The 24,848-nt window shown below is 42.8% G+C and overlaps 1 protein-coding gene across 1 annotated transcript in view; it reads right to left on the bottom strand.

Moving 5' to 3' along the window:
- Positions 1-24,848, bottom strand: part of ATL1 (atlastin GTPase 1) — a 91,788-nt gene that overhangs the window by 18,640 nt on the left and 48,300 nt on the right. The window contains exons 7-11 of the mRNA XM_030214352.1: positions 24,656-24,748; positions 17,043-17,181; positions 16,360-16,487; positions 10,429-10,485; positions 3,055-3,126 (exon numbers count right to left, since the gene is read on the bottom strand). Coding sequence (XP_030070212.1) covers positions 3,055-3,126; positions 10,429-10,485; positions 16,360-16,487; positions 17,043-17,181; positions 24,656-24,748 — 489 coding nt within the window. The remainder of the gene's footprint in view (positions 1-3,054; positions 3,127-10,428; positions 10,486-16,359; positions 16,488-17,042; positions 17,182-24,655; positions 24,749-24,848) is intronic.

Here is a 24,848-nt window from a genome sequence, read left to right as displayed (position 1 = left end):
CCACTCCACTCATTATTTTTTAGACCTCTATCATATCTCCCCTCAGCCATCTTTTCTCCAAGCTGAAGAGCCCTAGCCGCTTTAGTCTTTCCTCATAGGGAAGTCATCCCATCCCCTTTATCATTTTTGTCGCCCATCTCTGTACCTTTTCCAATTCCACTATATCTTTTTTGAGATGCGGTGACCAGAATTGCACACAATATTCGAGGTATTCCATAACACTGTGCCCAAATTTTCAAAATGCCCCAACCTGCCCATGCCCCTCCCCTGGCTACACCCTCTATGGGATTTAGACGCCTAGTATTATAGCATTGTGACTGGCAGATGCACATGCAAATCCTAATGACTGCCAATGAGTGGAGGAGTAGCCTAATGGTTAGTGCAGTGGGCTTTGTCCCTGGTAACCTGGGTTCAATTCCCACTACAGCTCCTTGCGACCTTGGGCAAGTCACTTAACCCTCCATTGCCCCAGGTACAAAAATCTTAGAATGTGAGCCCCCTAGGGACAGAGAAAAGTACCTGTATATAATGTGTATTGCGCTGCATACATCTAGTAGCGCTATAGAAATGATTAGTACTAATTAACATTAATAACTGATTGTTAATGACTTGTTAACTAATTAATATGAGAACACATCTCAAGATCCTGCGCAAATTTGGGTGGCCTTGATAGAATCCAGGGTATAGGCATATTGTAATTTTTTTCCAAACTGTTAACTGTAAGCCACATTGAACTGAAACTTGTTTTTGGATAATTGTGGGAAATAAGAATGAATGAATAAATAGGTGGTATAAATGTCCATGACTAAATGTTGCGATTGTGAGTGTAACTGTCAGTATTCCATAATCTTAGCATGTAAATGCTGGGCACACCCCTGACCGAACCATCCCCTTGCATGTCCACACACCCCCTTGCAGTTACACACTAAAGGATTTCTATGCTAAGCTTTTACGACTACGTGCAGTCACAGTTATTTTATTTATAGCCCGCTAAAGCCGGCAAAGCAGTTCATAGCAGATTACATAATCAAGATACTAGATCAATGATCTAGGATATAAGATAACATTACAAAATTAAAATGAGTAACAACTTATTACTTGGTCAAGACATGCTTAAGAAATAACATTGTTTTTAACCCCTTTTAAAAAATATTAAAACTGGACCTACGTTTTAAATCATACAGGACAGAAGACCAAAAACTAGCTGTTGATATGAAAACAGAGAAGTAAACATCTTCTTTGAAATTCTCCCTTTAGGACTTCGGAAAGTTACGTCCATTAATGCAAATTAATGCCAATGAGCACCAGGGGCATAGCCAGATCAGCAGGAGGGGGGTCCAGAGCCCGAGGTGAGGGGCCGCCGACCCCCCTGCCATTTTTTACCCCCACCCGCCACCACCACCTTTGACCCCCCCGTGTCAACCCTTTCGACCCCCCTTTCCCGCCGCAGCCGCCAACCCTCCCCCGCCATCACCGTCGGGTACCTTTGCTGGTGGGGGTCCCCAACCCCTGCCAGCCAAAGTCCTCTTCTTCGGCGTGGCCACGTTGCTGATCTGCAAGCAAGGCTTCTGTTTCTGTATGTGCAGGACGTCAGACTCACAGAAACAGAAGCCTTGCTTGCAGATCAGCAACGCAGCCGTGCCGGAGAAGAGGACTTCAGCTGGCGGGGGTTGGGGACCCCCACCAGCAAAGGTACCCAACGGCGGTGGCAGGTTGGCGGCGGGAGGGGGGGTCGAGAGGGTCTGCGGCGGGGGGAGGGGCAGGGCCAAATCTACAGGGGCCATGCCCCCGTGGCCCCACATAGCTATGCCTCTGATGAGCACCAACTCCAATTACAGTTGATTATTGGTAGTTGGTGCCTAATTTATCAACTAAGTCATGCAACAGGCACTATTTTATCAAGTGCATGAGAAAGTTTGCGCACTAAGGGGGGATTCTATATATGGCGCCTAAAAATCAGCACAGAAAACATTTCTATAAGTGGAGCCTAGATTTAGGCACGGTATATAGAATACGCTTAGTTCATATCCCAGCGCCAATAACTATGCATGTTCATTTATGCCAAGGAAAACATGACTTAAATCCTGCACGTAGATTTAGGCGCACTGGGTCATATTCTATAAGTACGCACCTATATTTTGGAACACCCATGAAATGCTCATTTCCCTGCCCATAACCATGCCCCTTTTTGCCTGCTCACGCTAGAAGTTAGGTGCACTGCATTACAGAATACACATAGCGAGTTGTGTGCATAAATTATAATTTTTGCCAATTGGTGCTCATTATTGCTTGTTAGGTGCTGTTATCAATGTTGATCAGCTTGTTAAGCCAATTAAGTTACGCGCACTGTTATGGAATCCACATGGATTTTGGCGCAGAACACTAGGCACGCTATATAGAATCCGGGGGTAAGTGCAGGAATGCGCATGCAAGATTACAGAATGAGGGGGCTAGGGGGAAATTCTGTAAGAGTGGCTCAGGAATTAGAAGAAGAGGGAGAAAATCCACTACACAATGTTTGAACCATGAAGACCGATATTAGTTCGGTTTCTTAGGAATGGAGCCATCCCAGGGGTGTAGCTAGACAACAGATTTTGGGTGGGTCTAGGCAAGAAGTGGGTGGGCACCAAGTGTTCTCCCCCCCCCCCCCCCCCCCCCACCCCACCCCACCAAAAAAAATATCTCAGCTGGCGGGAAAACACTTCTTTCCACCTTAGCAGTCTGCAGCAGGCATGCTTTGAAAACTGAGCATGCACAGGCGCCGGTATCATGGACAGTAGCATTTTCATTATCATCAGTGGGAAGTCTTCAGTTGGCAGAGCATGGCATCCCCACCAGCTACCGCTAAAAGTGTGCTACTGTTGGGTGGGCCTGAGCCCTAAGCGGGTGGTCCCTGGCCCACCCAGGCCCACCTGTGGCTACGCCACTGAGCCATCCATAGCCCATTAACTATAGAAATGCCTGTTAATACACTGAACTTACTTTGCTTGGAGATTTATATTAACAAAAATAAATAAATAAGTTACCTGTGGGGAATTTCTCACTTTAGCTTACCTCTTCCATTTTCTTATTGTACAAGTCCTTGGCAGTTGCTACAGCCGCTAAATTGTTGGCTTCAGCTGTTGCCTTTGAGTAGAATAAAGAAAATTAAAACTATGTTATATGTTTCATTTTAAGAAAACACACACACAGCATGAAATAATTTATTTATTCATTTATTTATTACATTTGTATCCCACATTTTCCCACCTATTTGGAGGCTCAATGTGGCTTACATAGTACCGGAGAGGCCTATATTAAAAACTAACCATCTGATATTCAAAACCATTTAACCGGCCAGGAATGGCACCTGGCTGGTTAAATGGTACTTAGCCAACTATCTGGCGTTATTCAGCGGGAGATAGCCGGATGTCTCCCGTTGAATATTGTGGTTAGCGCCTAGCGGATAGCCAGTAATATCACACAATATAACCAGCTATCCACTGATTTTTAGCACATCACTGCCAAATATGACAACGTCAATACCTACAATAATTTTGGCCGGCTACCTCCCATGGTCTGAAAATCGGCCACTAAGGGTCCAATATTTTAAATGATTTTACCTGGCAGGAGAGGCTCCTGCCTAGTTAAATCACACTCTCTGGTTATATGCCCACAGGGGCATGTAACCAGACAGTGGTCCTGAATGTCTGCTCTGCTTAGCACTATCCGGTTAGTGCCAGGGTGATCCAGGGCAGAGTCTGGGCAGACCTTGAAGTTACATAAGTACATAAAAATTGCCACACTGGGACAGACCGAAGGTCCATCAAGCCCAGCATCCTGTTTCCAACAGTGGCCAATCCAGGTCACAAATACCTGGCAAGATCCCAAAAAAGTACAAAACATTTTATACTGCTTATCCCAGAAATACTGTCAAAGAATGCAGCTCTAACTCTACTTTTTATCACTGATAACAATGCTCAATACTAGTAGAGTAATACAGGAGAGACACCTGGGTGGAGATTAAAGGCAAAGTCTCATATTCAGATTGCAGTTAATTCAAATTATTACACTGCTCACATTTTAATCATAGACTTGTGCCTGCCTTCCTACCCTTAATGTCGACTAGCATCACTCTTAATATCTTCACTTTAATTTTATCTTTTTTTTAGTTATTATCTTTCATTTTATCATTCAACCGTGTTGCTAGCTGACGGAAAGCGATTTGCTAGAATTTATATATTGTCTTAATGCATTAGAACCAAGTGGTCTAAATAAGCATATCCAGTGGAACTGTTTTTGATGAGACACAGGAGGGAATATCAGCTGTTTCCGGTTTGAAAGAGTGAAAAAGACGCCGCCGCCATATTCGAATATTGATTGATAGGAAATACACAAGTGCCTGATAGCCTGGTGAGTCCGGATATATTTCTATGACATATATTTTATATGGGAGTAGAAGTTTGCATTTTTTATAGAGACCACACGTTGAATTCCCCTTGAAAAAGCCAGGAGGGCGAAACAGGCTCCTGTCGGGGTGTGCTTGTCTTGAAGGCATTCAGATAAGTTATTTAAATTCCAGCAAATCGCTTTCCGTCAGCTAGCAACACGGTTGAATGATAAAATGAAAGATAATAACTAAAAAAAAGATAAAATTAAAGTGAAGATATTAAGAGTGATGCTAGTCGACATTAAGGGTAGGAAGGCAGGCACAAGTCTATGATTAAAATGTGAGCAGTGTAATAATTTGAATTAACTGCAATCTGAATATGAGACTTTGCCTTTAATCTCTACCCAGGTGTCTCTCCTGTATTACTCTACTAGTATTGAGCATTGTTATCCTAGAAATAAGCAGTGGATTTTTCCCAAGTCCATTTTAATAATTGTCTTTTAGGAAGCCATCCAAACCTTTTTTAAACCCAGGATAGCTAACCAGGCACACTGGGCTGCACAAAAAGGGAGTCCTAACCAGTGGCATACCTACCATAGTTGCCAACTGGGGTGGAGCACACCCCTCCTCCAATCAAAGGGGTGCACTGAACAGTCACGCGGCTGTCGGCTCTGCCGGTCCCCTGCTCTGTAACAGGAAGTTGACGTCAGAGGGGGCAGGGAACCGGCAGAGCCAACAGCCGCATAACTGCTCAGTGCGCCCCCCTTGCAGCTGTGAGAAGGAAGAGGCTGTCCTACCCTGGTTAGGCCCCTAGAGGGCGCTGTTCCCCTAAAGTGTCCAGGGAGAAGGACTGGGTGAGTCACTAAAGGGAGCCAGTAAGGGGATGTATAGCAGGAGGTCGCTAGGACCAAGGGGAGTCCTGGGGATAGAAACAGGTGCAACAGGTTATGGGCTGGGTCCTGTTTGGCCATTAACCACTTAATACCCCACCTGAGTTGTGAGGGAAAAGAGGAGAGCTAGCAGCTGCAGAAGAGGGCTGGTAGCTGAAGCAGGAGGATCCCCATGAGAAGTATCGGCTGTGAGCAGGAGGATCCCCATGAAAAGTACTGGCTGTGCCCTTTGGACTGGTGGTAGAACTGTGTGTTCCCAAGAAGGAAGCTGGCTGGGGTAAGAAGGCCCTAGAGTATCAAGAATAAGAACTATGTGTTCAAAGAGGTACTGTGTGTCCCAGATGAAAAGACTGTGTGTCTAGAACAGTGAAGAGGTACTGTGTGTCCCAGAGGAAAAGACTGTGTGTCTAGAACAGTGAAGAGGGACTGTGTGTCCAAGATGAAAAGACTGGGTGTCTAGAGCTGTGTGCTACAAGGAGGGACTGTGTGTCCGGGACTGAGTTAATACTGAGAAAAGACTGGGTGTCTAGAGCTGTGTGCTACAAGGAGGGACTGTGTGTCCGGGACTGAGTTAGGACTGAGCCCAAATGCCGGCGTGAGAGGGCTCAGGGGGAAGAAATCTGTTGGGTATTGAACTGTGCAAGAAGAAATGTTTAAGCTGGAAGATTGCACTGAGTAGGAAGAAATGGTTAAGCTGGAAGAACTGTTTAAGCTGGTGAAAGTGTTTTAAGCTAAAAGAAGTGTGCCCCAGAGGCGGGAATAAAGATTTGTATGAGAAAACTCCTGTTGATAAGACCTGACTATATGTTGCTTTGTGAGAACCAGGTCACCCCGAGTAGAAAGGGGTAGGATAATAATTTGCATAAAATCTGCATACTGAGAACCAGCTCACCCTGAGTGAAAGAGGGCTGGGATGAGTCATTTTCACAATTGGTGGCAGTGGTGGGATCTGCACTGAACATCCACGTGGGAGCAGTCGGATTCCAGATCAGACCAGATGAGGGGTTGGCGTGAGATGGAGGTGCCCTTGGAGGTTCCAGAGGCCGTGGTTCCAGAAGCCCGTCAAGGGGGCCAACACTAGCAAAAGCACTTTGCTCACCTACCCCAGGTAAAGGGTACCTAAGGGGGAGGTGAGAGTGGATATGTAAGTGAGAACTGGAGGCTTGGGAGTGGCTGTAGGGGATGGAGGAGGCCACAAACCCCTTCCCGGGGGGGGGGGGGGCGGACACACAGGGAGGTGCAGCACAAGTGAGGGGGCCAGGAGAGTAAACAGGCCACACTTGGATCTTGTTTTGTGTGATTGCAGGCTGCACCGCATCGGACGGCCAGGAAGGATGGATGCCTGAGACAAGTTCAAGCTGGAGAGGAGAAGGCCAGAGCACTCACCGGAGTCAATTACCACTGGAGAGGATCTATTAAAGCTGGACATTAAGAACCAGGTTTTGGGACTTGCAGGGGGAGGGTCAAAAGGGACCTACTGCAGGGGCCCAGCCTGGGGGAGCATGGTAGCGGCGGGCACCCTAGTGAGAGGGAAGGGCCCAGGCCATGTGAGGTGCTAAGAGAAGAGTTGTCAGGTGATCCCTTTCTCGGAGGGATCGTGGTGAGGTCGGATGCCCCAGGAGGTAGGAGGTGGCTGCAGTTGGAGGGTCAGACAGGACCTGCTGCGGTTAGGCACCTCAGGTCCCCGGGAACGGGGGGAAGGGCCAAGCCATGTGAGGTGCTAAGAGAAAGATAAGGGACCTAGGCGAGCTAGGTGACCACTATCTCAGAGGGATCATGGTATTGCCGGGCGCCCAGGAGGTAGGAGGGGACTGCAGGAGAAGAGGGTCAGGTAGCAACCGCTGCAGTGAGAGCCCCTCAAGGCCTAGTGAAGGGGAAGGGCCCGGGCCATGTAATGTGCTAAGAGGGGGATGGGGAGCCTAGATGGGGGGTTGGTGAGGCCCAGGGATAGAACAGGGATGAGCCTGGAAAAGAGTATGCCCCTGTGTAGAATTGCGGCTCCTCAGTGGAGAATGCTTAGAGAGTTGCTGAGGTTGAGCAGCAATTATCTTAAGGGTGGGGGCATGTGAGAAGGAAGAGGCTGTCCTACCCTGGTTAGGCCCCTAGAGGGCGCTGTTCCCCTAAAGTGTCCAGGGAGAAGGACTGGGTGAGTCACTAAAGGGAGCCAGTAAGGGGATGTATAGCAGGAGGTCGCTAGGACCGAGGGGAGTCCTGGGGATAGAAACAGGTGCAGCAGGTTATGGGCTGGGTCCTGTTTGGCCATTAACCACTTAATACCCCACCTGAGTTGTGAGGGAAAAGAGGAGAGCTAGCAGCTGCAGAAGAGGGCTGGTAGCTGAAGCAGGAGGATCCCCATGAGAAGTATTGGCTGTGAGCAGGAGGATCCCCATGAGAAGTACTGGCTGTGCCCTTTGGACTGGTGGTAGAACTGTGTGTTCCCAAGAAGGAAGCTGGCTGGGGTAAGAAGGCCCTAGAGTATCAAGAATAAGAACTATGTGTTCAAAGAGGTACTGTGTGTCCCAGATGAAAAGACTGTGTGTCTAGAACAGTGAAGAGGTACTGTGTGTCCCAGAGGAAAAGACTGTGTGTCTAGAACAGTGAAGAGGGACTGTGTGTCCAAGATGAAAAGACTGGGTGTCTAGAGCTGTGTGCTACAAGGAGGGACTGTGTGTCCGGGACTGAGTTAATACTGAGAAAAGACTGGGTGTCTAGAGCTGTGTGCTACAAGGAGGGACTGTGTGTCCGGGACTGAGTTAGGACTGAGCCCAAATGCCGGTGTGAGAGGGCTCAGGGGGAAGAAATCTGTTGGGTATTGAACTGTGCAAGAAGAAATGTTTAAGCTGGAAGATTGCACTGAGTAGGAAGAAATGGTTAAGCTGGAAGAACTGTTTAAGCTGGTGAAAGTGTTTTAAGCTAAAAAGCTAAAAGAAGTGTGCCCCAGAGGCGGGAATAAAGATTTGTATGAGAAAACTCCTGTTGATAAGACCTGACTATATGTTGCTTTTTGAGAACCAGGTCACCCCGAGTAGAAAGGGGTAGGATACTAATTTGCATAACATCTGCATACTGAGAACCAGCTCACCCTGAGTGAAAGAGGGACCTGGGATCCTGAGGTGGGAGCTTCATCTTCACAATAGCCTCATCATTTTCACACAGCCTGTACCCCACCCTTGGTACACTAGGAGGTACTAACTATGCCCAGTTAGCTATCCAGGTACAGCACAGGATACTGACACCTGGATATTCAGAGCTGGTGCCTGATAGCATCTTGGTTCAGTAAAAAGTGGAGTAAAAAATTCTATACAAAATTATCCATGAAAGACCTTGCCACCTTGGGACCCTACTTAGTATATGGTTTTGTAGGACTTCCCTATTTTATAGACTTGTGATCTAGGACAGCAAGGAGTCATACTGCAGACAGAAGCAGGATTTATTGGACATTTCCAGGGGTTCAAGGCTTCTGCAATTATGTACCGACCTAGAGCAGGAACCATAATCATGAATATTTCTGCAGTGTTGTTCAAAAGGCATCTGAAAAGAGTACAGTCCAGCACAAAATTCAAAATGCCCATAACTGCAATAGAAATCCAAACCATTAGAAATTGGAGAAGAATGTAAAAAGACTGAGATCAATATTCAAAGCAATTTAACCAGCCAGAACGGGCTCCTGACCGGTTAAATCGCTTGTGCTTGGCGTGACCTGTTAGTGCCACTGAATATCACCAGAGACCATTAAAATCAAAGCTAGCTATTTTGTGGGCAGTCTGGGGCACCGTCTACATTTATGCAGTGAAGTGTCGATATTCAGCACTTAACTGCCTAAAGGGCTCTTTTACTAAAGGGATGGCACTTGGCAATAAGCTTCCCACACACCAATCCAGAACTACCACCGGGCCACCGCAGGATTCCAGCGGTACTTCCAACCCCTGGCACACACTATTTATTTATTTATTTGTAACATTTGTATCCCGCATTTTCCCCAAATATTAGCAGGCTCAATGTGCTTTACAAAATACCGTAATGGGGGACGCCAAGTACGGTAGGTTTTAAACAAGTACAATAATAAAAAGGGTCAGGTAAGGTAGAGGTAAATGGATACAATAAGGACAAGCAGGTTAGAAATAAAATAGTCATTGCAGTGTATATAGATTCATTGTAGGGTTGAGGTAATTAAGTAGAATCAATAGGGTAGGCCTTGCGAAACAGTTCGCTTGAAGTCTTGATGGTCATGTGTTATTTTCATGCTCTTTGGTAATGCATTCCACATTTGCGCACTTAGGTAAAAGAAAATTCTGATGCTACAAAGATATTTTCTATTTTCATAGCTCCAATGCGTATCCAGCAGTAAGGGTTACCATTGGGTTAGCGTGAGAGCCCTGACTGCCACCTCAATGGGTGGTGGTAATTGCTCCCCCCCACCCCAACCCCTGAAATGGCTGCACAGCAAGTGATTCACTTATTGCATAGCCATTTTTTTTTTAGAAAAGAAAGACAGCCTTTTTTTTACCCACTACGGTAAAAGGGGGCCTCAGCGCGTGTCAAAAACACGTAATGACACTAGCGCAGGCCCCCTTTTACCACAGCTTAGTAAAAGGACCCCTAAGTTAAGCAGCCAAATCGGACCACATAAAATATCGCACTTAACCGCTTAAGAGATAGCTGCAGAAATAACGCCACCAGCGGCTAAAACACTCACCACTGCTGGTTGAATATCTACCCCAGTACTTTTACGACAGGTCTCCTGGATTGGGAGGTGAATCAAGTGTCTGTTTTGGACTTGTTTTATAAAGATATGTAGGTGCTTCAGCACTCTTATCAAATAATCCCATAAAAAAACACACCAGTGGTTGCCCTGCTTACCCTGAGTGAAAATGCCTGGTAGTCTGGTGGTAACTCCATTTTGGCGCGCGTTGAGCGTGCGTAGACGCTCACATGGCTTAGTAAAAGGGGCCCTAAGTGCTCTTGCTTTGGTTTAGTGAAAGTTGGAAGAAACCTCATGCTAACCTGATGGATCATGTTGAGTTGTTCCAGAAGGTGATGTTAAACCTGAGCACTACCAGTTCAGACATACTTTGGCCTGTGGTCACTTCAGCAGCTCCCATAACATGCATAACAAATATTCAACATCTCTTGAAATTCACCATGTGAATGCAAAAATAATCTACATACCTGCAACATTGATTTGGGGTGCGGCAGTTCTTCTCCTTGATAAATCTTTATATATGCCTGGGACATAAGAACAATTCAGACGTAGAGTATTATTTTCCTAGAAAATATTTCTGTGCTTCATAGGGACTGGCCCACAGACACAAAATGGGAGAAACACATTGTTGACATTACGGAGAGGACTTGCAGGAACTCTGTCAGGACTTCAAGAAAGTGACGCTGACGGTTTAGCTCTCCGAAGAAGCATATTGTGAAACAGAGGCGCTCTGTTGAGCTAACCGAAGACGCAAAAAGTAGAATCTTTTGGAAACAAATAAGTGCCTTTCAAGTCCTAAGACTTTAATCCGAAACAGGAGATTTGATCTTATTAACAAGTACAAATGATCAATATATGATCAGTAAAAGAATTAAAGTAAAATATTTTGAGAAAAATTTAAAAAAGGGGAGGTTTTTCAGACCTGTGAGGATGTTTGCACAGTTTTTTTGTTGGAAAAACGGAAGCAACAAGCCGAGCATCTGAGGTCTTTTCCTCCCTCAAAAATATTAGACTTTTTAAAAATTTAGTATTAAATGACTAACAAGAAAAATCAAATGAACTTGCTATTTTTGATGATTTATATATATATTTTACAAAAGGCTCCACATTCAGCAGAGCTTTTCGTAAAATACCTGAGGAACTGTGAACATCTTCACCTGAGCATTCCAATTCCTACCTTGTTCTAAGTAAAACAGGTTCAGAATAATGGTAATCATCATAATCGTTGTCATCATTTGAAAACATCCAGGCAGTGAACAAAATCTCAAAATACATTGACAACACAAAACATAACACAAACCACAGGCCAACTTGACCAATATTAAAAAGATACATCTTCACCCCTTTTCTAAAAGTAACGTTATTTAACTCCCCATGAAGTTCCACCTATTTGGTTTTCCCCATTTATTTCATAACTGCTATAATAATACAGTTGATATGAAATAAGGAACTTACGATATTTATATGGGTGATAGGTTTAGGCATTTCCAGTGGCATAGACAAACAGTCAAGGTGTCTTTTGAAAGAGTAAAAGCTATACCTTTGTGAAAGAAAATACTGATTTTTCCATTATAATGTCACAGATGGTCTAAAAGATTGTTCCATCATAATGGAGAAAAAATGTATTTATGTCTTGTTAATTGTGATTAAATAAATAAGTGAAGGTGCTCAGAATCTTAAACCTGATCCAGCCACAACAAATAACAGGGTGATATGTCAGGAAGAGAAAGACGAGGTTGAACATTTAAACAGTGCATGCGCTGGCATCTTACAAGTATAGGAGATGTGAGGTTACGGTAGACTCCCTCTCTTGTGGCAGCGCCAAAAGTTATCAATTTGAAATTGGTCGATTTTTATAAAGTTATAATAATGTTTTTGGTGAAGCAAGAATAAACAGTATGCTTTTTTGTGACTGGTATTTTTCAATTTGTAGTCTGGTCTCCTGAAGATGCTAAATGTGAAACAGGTTTATGAGACCGGAAGAGATGGGACAATTGCAGACTGGATGGCTGCATGAGAGTTTTTATTGAGCACAGAATATTATCACATAGACACTTTGATATCTACACCTGATTCAATGTGGAGCTTTTTTTTTTTTAGAGATTGTTGATTAAGCATCTGGATCCAGAGATTAAGCTAAGTGATATTTAAAAGACTTAGGGGCTCATTTTTTAAAGAAAAAATGTCAAAAAATTGTCATAAAGCAGCATTTGGATGAATTTCTTCTCAAAACATCCAAATTGGTATTTTTGAAGCCTATTTTGAAGATGTTTATCTATGTAATTTGTCTGCAGGAGGCGTGTTGGGGGCATTTCGGGGATGGGCTTAGGTCAGGCTTAGGGTGTTCCTGACACTTAGACATTTTACAGCCATAATGGAACAAAACAAAAACGTCTAGGGCTGAAATTTCAACGTTTTGGTCTAGACCTGTTTATAGAATGAATAAGGCACAAAAAGGTGCCCTAACAGGGATGACCCCCCCCCTTACTCCCCCAGTGGTCACTGATCCCTTCTCACCCCCCACCCCCAAAGATGTGACTAAAAATATTACCAGCCTCTATGACAGTTTCAGATGTTATAGCCAGATTTATTAGAGCAGCAAGCAGGTCGCTGAAGTAGTATAGTGGTCATTGGCATGCACTCTAGAGAGGAGAACCCAGGCCCATATCCCTGTCTACCTGTTACACTTGTGGTGGAAAGTGTGAGCCCTCCCACACTCTCCCAAAACCTACTTTACCCACATATAGTCGATCCCTTCACTCATAAGGGCTATTGTAGTGGTGTATAGTTGGGTACAATAGGTTTTTGGTAGGTTTTGGAGGGCTCAGCATACAGTATAAAGGGATAAAGGTGAGATGTGTACCTGGGAGCTTTTTTATGAAGTCCACTGCAGTGCCCTCTAGGGAGTCGAATTGCTCTCTTGGGGTGTCTGTGTGGCCAGTCTCCTAAGAATGCTGGCTCTTCCTACATCCCAATGGCTTGATTTACTACATTATTCACTTTTTTTTTTTTTTTTAAATGGCCCAAAAAGATAAACACACAGAGCATGAAAACATCTTGCATGTGGCTATTTTTGAAAAAAAAAAATAAAAAAAATAGAATAGATGTTTTGCTGTTTCGAAAATTGCCACATTTCCTATTCGGATTTGAGACGTTTAGCACAAAATGTCCAAAGTCCAACTTAGCCATCATATTGAAATGCCCCCCCCCAGATAAGTATTTACAAAAGTTGTTCAACATTGTTATATGGATCAGTGCAATGATTGAGATCTCCTTTTTCTGTCTCTGACTGGATCAGGTTTAAGATTTTGAGCACCTTCACTTAATTGTTTAATCACAATTAGCAAGACATAAAAAAAGTTTTTTCTCCTTTATGCTGATTTATATAACAAACAGGGAGGATTAATGATAAACATTTCCCCATATTATTTAGGATCTGAAGAGCTAAAAGATTGTTTGGCAGCTGTTACAGTAGCTGCTGTATAATGGTCATCTTGCATTGTAGTCTGGTTCCTGTGCCACACGGTCAGCAAAACATCACTACCTGTGGGACCCAGGAAAGAAACAAAAGAAAAAGTCAACATGAGGCCAGAAAGTAGAGATAAAATAGGCACATAGCTGGGGATGGCCGTCATGGGTTTTAGTGGGAAAGAAAGATAGAATCAGTGAGAGTGAGAGGGGATCCCTACTCCAGGAAGGACAGTGGAGGGCTTCATTCTCTGCAGCCTGGGAGGAGACAATAGTGATCTTGGTATAAGACAGAGGGGCATAGCTACAGGTGGGCCCAGGCCCACCCACGTTTGCCTGAGGCCCACCCAGAAATGGTGCACTCTAGCCACCCAGAATCCAGCATCCCTTGCTGTCTTCCCTCCTGCAGGTCCAAGATCACTGCCTCTTTCTTCTTCTTTCGCCCCTGCCGCTGTGATTGCGGCTTACATTTTTGGCCCGTCGCTAGCAGCATTCACGCAGACACTTCAGGGCCTTCCCTCTGCCACATCCGGCCCTCTCTGAAGGAACTTCCTGTTTATGTGAGGACTGGCAGAGGGAAGGCCCTAAGTGCCTCTGTGAATCACTGTCAGACGGCCGAAATGTAAGCTGCAATCACAGCGGTGATGGGGGGAAGTGGGGAACAGGCAATGATCCCAGACCTGTGGGAGGGAAAACAGCCTAAATTTACGTGTGCATATTTTAATTAAATCTAATTAGTGCCAACTAGTGGCGCTAATTAGCTCATTATTCAATTGCACTTGCAAATTGGGCGCACGCCCAAATTTAAGCATGCAATTTTTAGCGACTTTTATAGAATTCATAGGTTAGGGTGCAAAGTTGTGTACGCAAGTTATAGAACAGTGTCAGTTACACTTTAACTTAATTGATTAATGAGTTGCGAATTGGCATTAACTACCAGTAATAGGCTATAATTGCCAATAATTATACAAATTTGCATTTATGCACATAACTGCTTTTAGTCAGTATTCTATAAATTGTGTACACAAAATCCAAAGTGTGCAACTGCAAGGGGGCGTGGACCTGGGAAAGGCATGAGTAGGTCAAGGGCATTGCCATGGGTTACAGAATTGTATCAGTTACACATCTCACTAACAACAGTTGAGCACAAGCATTTACTCCAGCAGTTCAGCTGCATTAGTGCTCGTACTTAAAGTGGGCCTTTTATAAAGGCGTGCTAGCATTTTTAGTGCATGCTAAAAATAGCACATGCTAAATGCTAGAGATGCCCATATATTCCTATGAGTGTCTCTAGCATTTAGCGCATACTAATCATTAGTGCGCACTAAAAACCCTACCGTGCCTTTGCAAAAGTCCCCCAAAGTTAGGTGTGCAATTACGGACTTATGCTCAATGACATGCATAATTGCTGATATAGAATTCACACTTAGTATGCAGCATCCCAGCCCCTAACTTTAGGCGACCTGTAGAGAATTACTCCCGTTCTATAAAAGTCGTTAAAAGTTCCACACACAAACTTGAGCGCACGCTCAAATTGCATGCACAATTTAACTGAAGAACAAGCTAATTAGTGGTGATAATTGGCTTTTTAACAATAATTGGCACTAATTAGATTGAATGGAGATGTAAATTTAGGCATGGGATCCACGCCTAAATTCTACGTGTGAGTTGAAAAAGGAGGCACGGAAATGGGAGGGTTATGGGCAGAACAGGGCATTCCTAACATTTACGTGTGTTGTTATAGAATGAGGGGGGATACGAGCCTAATGTAGGTGCATACATTTGCACCATGTTTCAGTTGGTGCAAATGGCCAGTCCTGGGCGTAAGTGCTATTCTACAAACCTTGCCTAACTTTAAGCGCGGCTTATAGAATAGCACTTTTTTTCAGCACCATATAAAGAACTCACCCCTTTGTGTCCAATTGTGAGATTAGGGATCAGGAGGGACAGTTGGAGAGGGAACTGCTTTTAGCATCAGTGGTCTGTCTTACAAGAAGTTTTGAAAGAATCAAAATTCAAGATATGTTGCTGTACCTACTTGCATGTTTTCTGAGGGAAAGGAATCAGGATAAAGACAAGATTCTGGGTTTACAACCAGTGCTTCTCAACCCTCTCCTGGAGGCACACCTAGACAGTTGCCACAACGAATATGCATGAGATACATTTACATATAATGAGTCTCCAATTCATGCAGATCTATCTGATACATATTCATTATAGTAATACTGAAATCCCAACTGGCTAGATGTGCTTCCAGGAGAGGGTTGAGAAGCACTGAATTAGACCACTATGGGTTGCTTGGAGGCTAAGCCTAGTGAGAGCACACTGAAACTACCTAATCAACTTCAGGGTACTTTGTCATCATTTACTAGAGTTCCTGGAAATTATATCCACCAGGCAGGTGGTATGTCATGGCACCCTGAGTGCCTGAAGAAGCTGAGATGCATGAATTGGATGCAGGCAAGTTGAAGAGGCCATCCTTGGTTAGAAACATAGCGAAACCTTGGGGCACTTGGGGACGATGCAAGCTGTGAACGGGGTGCTCATATGGCTTAGCTACGATGGGCTGACAGACACAAGAATTTCAGACTCCCTAGACTTACCTACTGTGGGTAGTCCAACAACCTTGACTCAACTGCATAATATTTCCCAATCTGTATATAAAGCTGTGGCCCTTTTTAATTCACTCATGACTGGAGGGCTTGTGGCCCTGGTGCTGTGTGGGTGGCAATGGAGATCACAGCTGCCTGTGTTACAGAGTTCTCTCTTGACCAAACTGGATAGCAACTGCCTTTGAGAGAAAGCAAGCAGTGTTCACAACCATAAGCCCCTCAACTCACTAACATACAAAGAGATTTTCATCCAGATTCCTTCAGTTCTCACTTTCATCTCAAATACAGAAGGTGATGACAGTTGCATATAGTCCTTACCTTAAAGTACTCCACGAGACCTCGACAAGTGATCTGATTTCCATTGATTTCTTTAACATCCAAGTTCTCAGGACTGAGGAGCCAAGGAATCAGTATTTTCAGTTGTTCAATGAATGCCGCATCTATTTCTAAAAGCAAAACAAAAAAGGAAAGCAAAATAAAACAAAAAAACAACAATAACAAAACCCAAGGAGTTAGTTTTATAGTTCTTTATATGCAGGTGTCATATATACTCAAATATTAATCCATCCGAATATAAACCGAGATAACATTTTTCCCCTAAAAAAAGGGGGGGAGGGTAAATGTTAATTGAAATATAAATTGAGGGTTTATGTTCAGTCGGTTCTGCAGGGAGCTATAGCCTCCCTGCTCACATCTTGTATCTTCTCGAGTGCCCCAAAGCTCCCACTGTGTTTTCAAACTAGGATGGCTTCTTCTGACCCAATACTCAGGACTGTCACATTAGTAACCGGGTCATAGAGGGAGAGGGAAAGGAAATATAAATATGTGTGTGGGGGAGCTAGGGAGGGGGAGGAGATGGCAGGGGACATCCTCAAGTAACTGTGAATAAAGGCCTTATAATGCCAGGAGCCACTGGTTCCATTGGAACTGGAAACCTAAAGGAGCAGGAGGAATCTGCCTGACCTAAAGCTCCTAAAAGCCAAAATAATAAATCTATCAACCTTTTAATTTGCCATCAAAATTGGGGTTTGTAGCCACTTTTAGTCCAGGGTGAGGTAACAGGAAACAGGAGATGTTTGTGAAACAGGAATGAATGTGTTTTCGAACATTCTGCAGCTCCTCATGCTGATTCTCCGAGACCTATTAAAAAAGGAAAATGTCAGTTTACTACCCATTGACTGTTGGGGCTGAAACAAAGAAGGATATCAGTAGTACAGAATATTCTGAAAAGAGAGAAAATTCCAGAAAAACTCTGCTTTCATGGCTGTCATATTGCCTCTCCCAGGGTTACCTCTGATGGAAACATTCTATTCTATCCTCTAGGTTTTATAAACCACTAAATTCCAATAGGTTAAAAGCATTGTACAATCATAGCCCATACCTAAGTGAAAATTATACAAATATTTCTGCATAATAACAATTATTGGAGAATTCTTTTTCTCATCAGGCTGTTCTGATTTGGAACAATTTTCCACCATGCTTAAAGAATCATTCTTACATTTTATTTCGTAAAAGATTAAAAACTTAGGGGTCCTTTTTACTAAGGTGTGCTAACAGATTTAGGGATCTGTTTACTAAGCCACGCTGTAGGCGTGCTAACATTTTAGCATGCGCTAAAGATTAGTGCATGCTAACGATAGAGACACCCATTATAGTCCTATGGGTGTCTCTAGCGTTAGCATGCGCTAAAAAGTTTGCCCATCTACAGCATGGCTTAGTAAATAGGGCCCTTAGTCGATGCTAATCAAATGTGCACTAAATATTAAGATGCCCGTTATATTCCTATGAGCATCTTATCATTTAGCACGCGCTAAGGGCTTCTTTTACAAAGCTGTGCTAGAAATTCCCATGTGGCAAATGAGAGGAAGCCCATAGGAATTGAAAAGGCTTCCTCTCATTTGCTGCACCAAGAATCGCTAGTGAGGCTTTGTAAAAGAAAAGTCCTAAATCTGTTAGCGCACCTTAGTGAAAAAAGACCCCTCATTTATTTGAGAAATATTTGATTTGTAGTAGAGTGAATTAAATTCTTTGGTGTATCAATACCCTATAATGGGTTGCTTGTTACAGTAAAATAATTTCATTTTGGGACACCACATAGACCGATACCTATACAGTGGCTCCATTTATTTTGGCAACATCAGAATTTTACGGTACCCGTATTTTCGAAGTGTGCTCCGTGTCTTTTTAAAGGTACAGTGCTTTCCTTGTTTATACCACTGAAGGATTGATATCTGCCTGCTATATACGCTGCATTCCTAGTATATTCAAATCCCCTGTCTTTTTGGCTTCTGCACTAAATGCTACTGTTTTTTCACTCACTCACTCACTTTATCACGTTTACAGCCACTATGTTCACATTGCTATATCTTTTATCACTATCTGGTGGTTGTTTTTGACTGTATGATACATTTTCATAGTTTGCCATATTTTCACTTATCACATCAACAGTCACTGTGCTTATACTGCTCTCCTTTTCACTGCATTTAGGTCAACATTTCTAGCACTGGGCACTTTTATTCTTATTTTATCTTATTTTTAATTCTTTCCTGGTCATCTGTTTTGATTTTAAATGGATTGTTTTAAAGATTTTTTCAATGTGTATAATAATTATTTATTTACTTATTGGTTTTTGATTTTAACTCTGTATTGAAATGTTTTTTTTGGGGGAATGTTTTTATCAATATGTGTGTATATTTATCCATTTGGATTGTTTTGTTTTGATGTTGACCAGTCTCTAATTGGTCTAAAAGATCTCTCTCAAAAAGGAGTAAAAATTTAACACATTTATTCATTAAAGTACAAACATTCAATATCTTTCAATGCAATCAAACAATCCAAAAGAACCATTCTCTTGTGATTTCACAAAATGCCAAACTTCTAGCATTTCAGAGAGAAGAAACAACCATGACCATTTTGCTTCAAAGATATTCACAGTTTGAAATTTCACAACCAACTCTTCTAATGGCTTTGAGCCTTAAAGCATCTTCAGTCAAAAACATATCACTATTCAAGCGACTCTCCCTGGGCCAACGGGACCCGTTTTGCCATTCAATTTGGCTTAATCACGGTCTCCCTTGTGCCTTTGTGTTGGTTACACTACGTCCTTGTTTTTCCTGTTTTGCTCACATTAGTGACTCATATTCCTCCACTTCTGTGTTTTTTTCTCCACATAATTTATTGTATGCCACTTTGGACCATCATAGGGAGTAAGTGGATTATAAATGTCAATTTAGATTAGATAGTTCTCTAAGAACTAATCAAAAGCTGTAACAAGTTCTACTTACAAGCATAACATTTCTGAAATAAATAGGTTTTCAAACTTTTACAAAAAGAAAAATATGAGTGTTGTTGTTTAACAGATATAGGAAGTTTGTTCCATATCAAAGCAATCTGATACACAAAAGAGCTATTGAAAACTTTCTTAAAACATCCACCTTTGAAGCATGGGGGATCTAATAGATGACGATCAATCATTTGAGATCTTTTCCTAGGATCTGGCAGTATAATTGTTAAGATTCTGCTGAGACAGGCAGGGGAATGATTGGGACTCACTTCTGATTGGCCTGTGAGGGACTGAGCTGACGTCTGAAGCAGCAGACGTCAGAAGTCAGATCTATTTAAACTTACCTCTCCCTACAGCCTATGCTCTAGCGTTGATTCCTGTCAGCTGAGCCTGATTCCCTCACTCAGTCTGTGCTTGTGGCACAGTGTGTATTCTTTGGAGTTTGCTTGCTTTTCTCATTGCTTGTGGTTTCTGTGTGTGCTGGTTGTTACCAGCATGTGCTTGATTGCTTCACTTCACTGCACCTGAGTCTGTCCTCTGCCTGGCTCTGGTGTTTTGTCCGTGGTAAGCTCGTCCCTGTTTGTTTGTTTAAGTTTCCCTTTACTCAGTGTTAATCCTTTATGTGCAGAGCTTAGTATTTGCCTTCTGTAAATCCTGCCTCTGTTAGGCAGCATCTCTGTCCATTGTAATCATTCCTGTTTGTTTACGTTTCCCTTTCCTCAGTGTTAACCCTTTATGTGCAGAGCTTGATATTTGCCTTCTGTAAGCCCTGCCTCTGCTAGGCAGCCTTTCTCTGGTGTCTGCCTTATCCCTTTCAGTACTCTTATGTGCCTGCTTCTTTCCTGTCTTTATTTGAGAGCAGCCTTTTCCTTCAGTCTGTTTTTCCCTGTTTAGCCATTCCTGTGGAGCTTCGCTCTTGTACAGTCTGTGTCTACTGTGTCCCATTCTGTCCCCAGCTTTCCCTTTTTCCCTGTGGGCCTTGCCTTCTGCTACCTGTGTTTCTGTGTAGCCTTTGTTTGCATTCTTTCCCTCTGGTTGTAGTCTGTATCTGCCAGCTTTTGTCTGTCACCCTTCCCTTGTGCCCCTAGCTAGTGCTGTGTGCGTTGCATGAGCCCTAGTCCCTTTGGGGACCCCTCGTTGTTCTTTTCCCTTCCCTAGTGTATGACTTGGTTCCAGTTCGGCCGTAAGGCCTGTACTCTTGACTCTGTATGAGTGGGTTCCAGATTGACCGTGCGGCCCGCCTGAGTGGTCTATCTCCATTTTCTGGTGGTGCTTGTTGATTGTCCTGAGTGTGCGGGGCTTAGTGGCCGTGGTATTGCTTAGTGCCTGTTTGGTCTACCCTAGGTCTTGGCCAAGGTCCTTCCTAGCCTTGGCACAAGGGCTCATGAGCAGATTAACAATAATTAACTCTATTAAACATAAAGGTACCTGACCAAAAATGTTTTTATATGCAATGCAAAGCATGCCACCTTAAGCATGACTCTCGCTGCCACTGTAGCTTCATCAGTAGTGGAGTAGCTCTCTCAAATTTCCTAGAGCCCTATATCAGTTTAGTAGCAGTATTTTGCATGAGTTGAATTTTCTCATTAATTTGGTCAAGATACGAATATATAGGGCCTCTCTTATTAAACCATGCTAGCGATTCACGGTGAGGCAATGTCGACAATTCATCAGCATTGTCACGCGGGAATCACTAGCACGGTTTGGTAAAAAAGGCCCATAATGAGTTGCAATAATCTAATTGTGTCATTATTAAATATTGCATTAAAAGAGCAAAATGATCCACAAAGAAATAGGGCTGAACAAGTTTAAGATGTTTAAGCTTAAAAAATGCCCTTTAAAATAAATTATTATCTTGGATTTTAAAAAAAAAAGGGAAAAGTCCAAAAAATACACCAAGTAGTTTAGAAGAACGATCCACAGTAAAATAATCGTCATTCAGAGGGATTATAAGAGAACTCTCACAGTCAGAATTATTAAACCACAACACCTTAGTTTTGTTTGAATTCAAAATAAGCATATTTTTCAGGGCCCATAGTTTTATTTTATTAACACAATTTCTAATTGAGTCCCTATCCTGAAGGTCTGGAAATAAGATAAAGATGTCATCTACAAAAGAATATAGGTGCTTATTTTCTAATTGAATGGTACAAAAAAAGTCATAAAAATATTAAACAAAACCAGTGATAATGAAGAGCCCTGGAAGACACCACATGGTGGTTGCCAGCTAAAAGAAATTTCACTGTTCTTCTTAACACTATAAGACCTATGTGAGGGAGTCTATAGGATGCTGCCACTTCCCCTTAAGGATACTCCCTCACAGTGTCAGAACCACCTTAAAATCCATAGACCTGCCCAAGCGAGAAGTGACAGGAAAGGGGTGAAACTAGGAGAGCAGGAACTAGGAAGTACAAAAGCTCAGGGCACAGCTAGGTTAAGGAGGCCCAGAGGAAAGCAGCAACATCTACTGCATATGCCTGCACCACTTATATATGAACTGCAATCGCTACAGTCAAGTAGGCCAAATTTGACTTGGAACCCTGTACTTTAATATATTTGACCTAGCTGGTCGCAGGCCAGCTTCAGTGAACTTCTAACAATTGTGCTGGTAACTCTGGGGAGCCAGACTACAGCCCAGCCACATATGTTACATGTTGTGGCCCTGCAGAAGCAGGCCACAGAGGGACCCTCTTGTATAGAAGGACATGTTTTGTGTTCACTTTTCTTTTCCCATCTGTGAGTTGAACAGGATCCCTACCTGGCACCTTCAATAAAATATTTTGTTCACCTTAACCTGCTGTATTTATCCTGGCTCCAGGCCCTGCCTTCATTCACGTTACCACAACCTGTTTCCTAACAGCTGTGTTGTGGCTGAATTTCATGTTTAGTTTCATTAGGTGCAGGAATGTGTTCCATGACCACTTAGGGGTGTATTAAATGTATTAAACATTAGCACAAATAGATCTTGAAGTAGGAAAATGCTTAAGAATTAATTTTCCCCATTTTTGAAAAGGGATATGGGATGGTGGCTCATCTTACAGAACAGAAGAGGAAATTCTGCTTCAGTGGTGTGAGGCTCAGTTCAGTCTGATGACTTCTTTTCACTCGTCCAGCACTTCTTTAAGACAGTTGCAACTTGTACAAAACACTGCCATCAAACTTCTATGTTTTGCTTGGAAATTTGATCATGTTACCCCTCTGTTGGCTTCTCGTTGTTGGCTTCCTGATGTTTATAGATTTAACATTTTACATTTTACATTCTGATTGTGGCATTCAAAGCACTTGATCTTGGTTACCCCAAGCACTTATCTGGTCTACTAACTCCCTCTCTACTCCCCAACCAGACACCTTAGATCATCAAATCTCGTAGCAGTATTTAAATTCAACCTTTTTCTTTTTCTTTAGCTCTCTGGCCCCTAAACTCAACAACCTTATTCTTTATTACCTAAGATCGGTGCACAGTCACTCTATTTTCAAGGCTGGCTTGATATCTTGCTTTTCCTCAGCTTCTTGGTGTGTTATGTACGTTGATGTAACCTGAGGACCTTCGCTTACCTCTATTGGCTATTCCACCAATTTTTCAGCTCTGTTTGTCTTGTTTATCTTTCCCATACTATTCTTTTAGAATTAATTCATCAGACATTGTCATGAAATGCCTAGCACCCACCTGGGGTTAGCCCCACAGCCACCTAAAGGGTCTGTCCCCAGCACTGCTTAGGCCTGCCTACACCTGGGCACTTGCTCTATACTAGCCAACCCTCTACCCCATGCAGGTTCCACTTGCCTCTAGGTAAATCTTCCACCCACAAGTTATTCCCCAGTGATTTCTAGGCACTAGGGCCACACTCCCAGGAGTTCCACAGTTCCCAGAAAGAACTCACAGACCCAAAAACACAAACCTGGGTTCTTAAGTCAGTCCAGGACAGCAGAGCTAATAAACTATAGGTTTATTATCACAGAACTTGAACAGTGAACAGAAAAAGGTGAAATCAGCAACCAATAACAAGTAACTGAATATGGATCAATTATAAATCTATCAAAACATGTGTTTACTACCTGAGTAGTAGCTGGGGAATTCAGCAAATATAGCTAACTCACAGGTTATAAAATATAACTGTTCACAGGGCCTCAGGAAAGAGATATTTCTCTCTCCACTCCCTAGCTGAGACTGGGGAAGATCCAGTAACTCCTGACTAGATTTGAACTCCAGGGCAAATCAAAGCCCAGAGCACCAACTTTGAAAGTATCTGGCCAATGGCACTGCAAATTGCCTTTCCATAAGCTTAAACTGGAAAAGATAAAGTCTTTTTCTACAATAACTTTAAAACATAAAACAAGCACCATCTGCTGGCCAATTAGGAGAAATACATGTCATCATAATAATACAGTTCACAGGTTTAGGAACCCACTGTTTCGTCACAGATGGCCTTTTACCATTTGAAATGCTATGCCTTGGCCACTGAGATTGGAGAACCTATTACCAACACTTTGGGACAGGTCCTGCATCCTGGTTCTTTACATTAGCATTTGACAGCTAGACCTAGAATTCTTGTGGACTGGGGTGGGGGAGGGGTGGGGTGGAAAGGCAGCAAATTCTGGATGGTTAATGATGCTTGCTCTTCCTCCCTCTCGCATTTCTTTGACTGATTATTCCCATTCATGCCTCCATTATATCATTTCAAATGCTCTTCTCCTCCTCTCCATTCTCTTCTCTCTGTCTCTTCCATCAATTGTTTCCTTGTGGTTGTTGTATATTTTATTTGAATTATTGTAAACTGCCTTGATATTTTATTTATTTAGATTTTGCTCACACCTTTTTCAGTAGTAGCTCAAGGTGAGTTACATTCAGGTACTCTGGATATTTCTCTGTCCCAGGAGGGCTCACAATCTAAGTTTGTACCTGAGGCAATGGAGGGTTAAGTGACTTGCCCAAGATCACAAGGAGCAGCAATGGGATTTGAACTGGCCACCTCTGGATTGCAAGACCAGTGTTCTAACCACTAGGCCACTCCTCCACAATTTAGATGGTATATAAAATCAATAAACTAAATTTTTGCTTTTAATACTTTTGCAAACTGCTTTGTTGTATATAAGGAAAGACAGTAAAAGAATAAAATAAACATTTTCATGCTACATATACTGTCCAGTAAGAACCTCAAAACTGATACACCTTCAGTTTGCTTTTATCATATTTCAATACTAAACAATGAATGTTTTTTTTCACTAATCACTGAAATATCCTGGCTGTTTCCGTAAGGAATAACGGCTCCAAAACCAATTGCAATTTGTAAATAACCTTAGATAATAATCTACCAACCACTCCAGACAAACCTTAAGACGTTTCTCCAAGAATTTAGTTCCACCTTCAGCTCCATAAGGAAATTCATATGGAAAGCTCCAGTCACGGACAAGAAATATCAGGGACTGAAAAACACATTGGTGAGATTTAGAACTCATAAAATGTGAAATATCTCCCTCCCCATCCCCAAAGTATGAAGGCATCAATTGAAACCTGTTGTACAGA

This window comes from Microcaecilia unicolor, chromosome 9, assembly GCF_901765095.1.
Source record: "Microcaecilia unicolor chromosome 9, aMicUni1.1, whole genome shotgun sequence".
Classification (NCBI taxonomy): Eukaryota; Metazoa; Chordata; class Amphibia; order Gymnophiona; family Siphonopidae; genus Microcaecilia; species Microcaecilia unicolor.
This window is presented reverse-complemented; position numbering and strand designations above follow the sequence as displayed.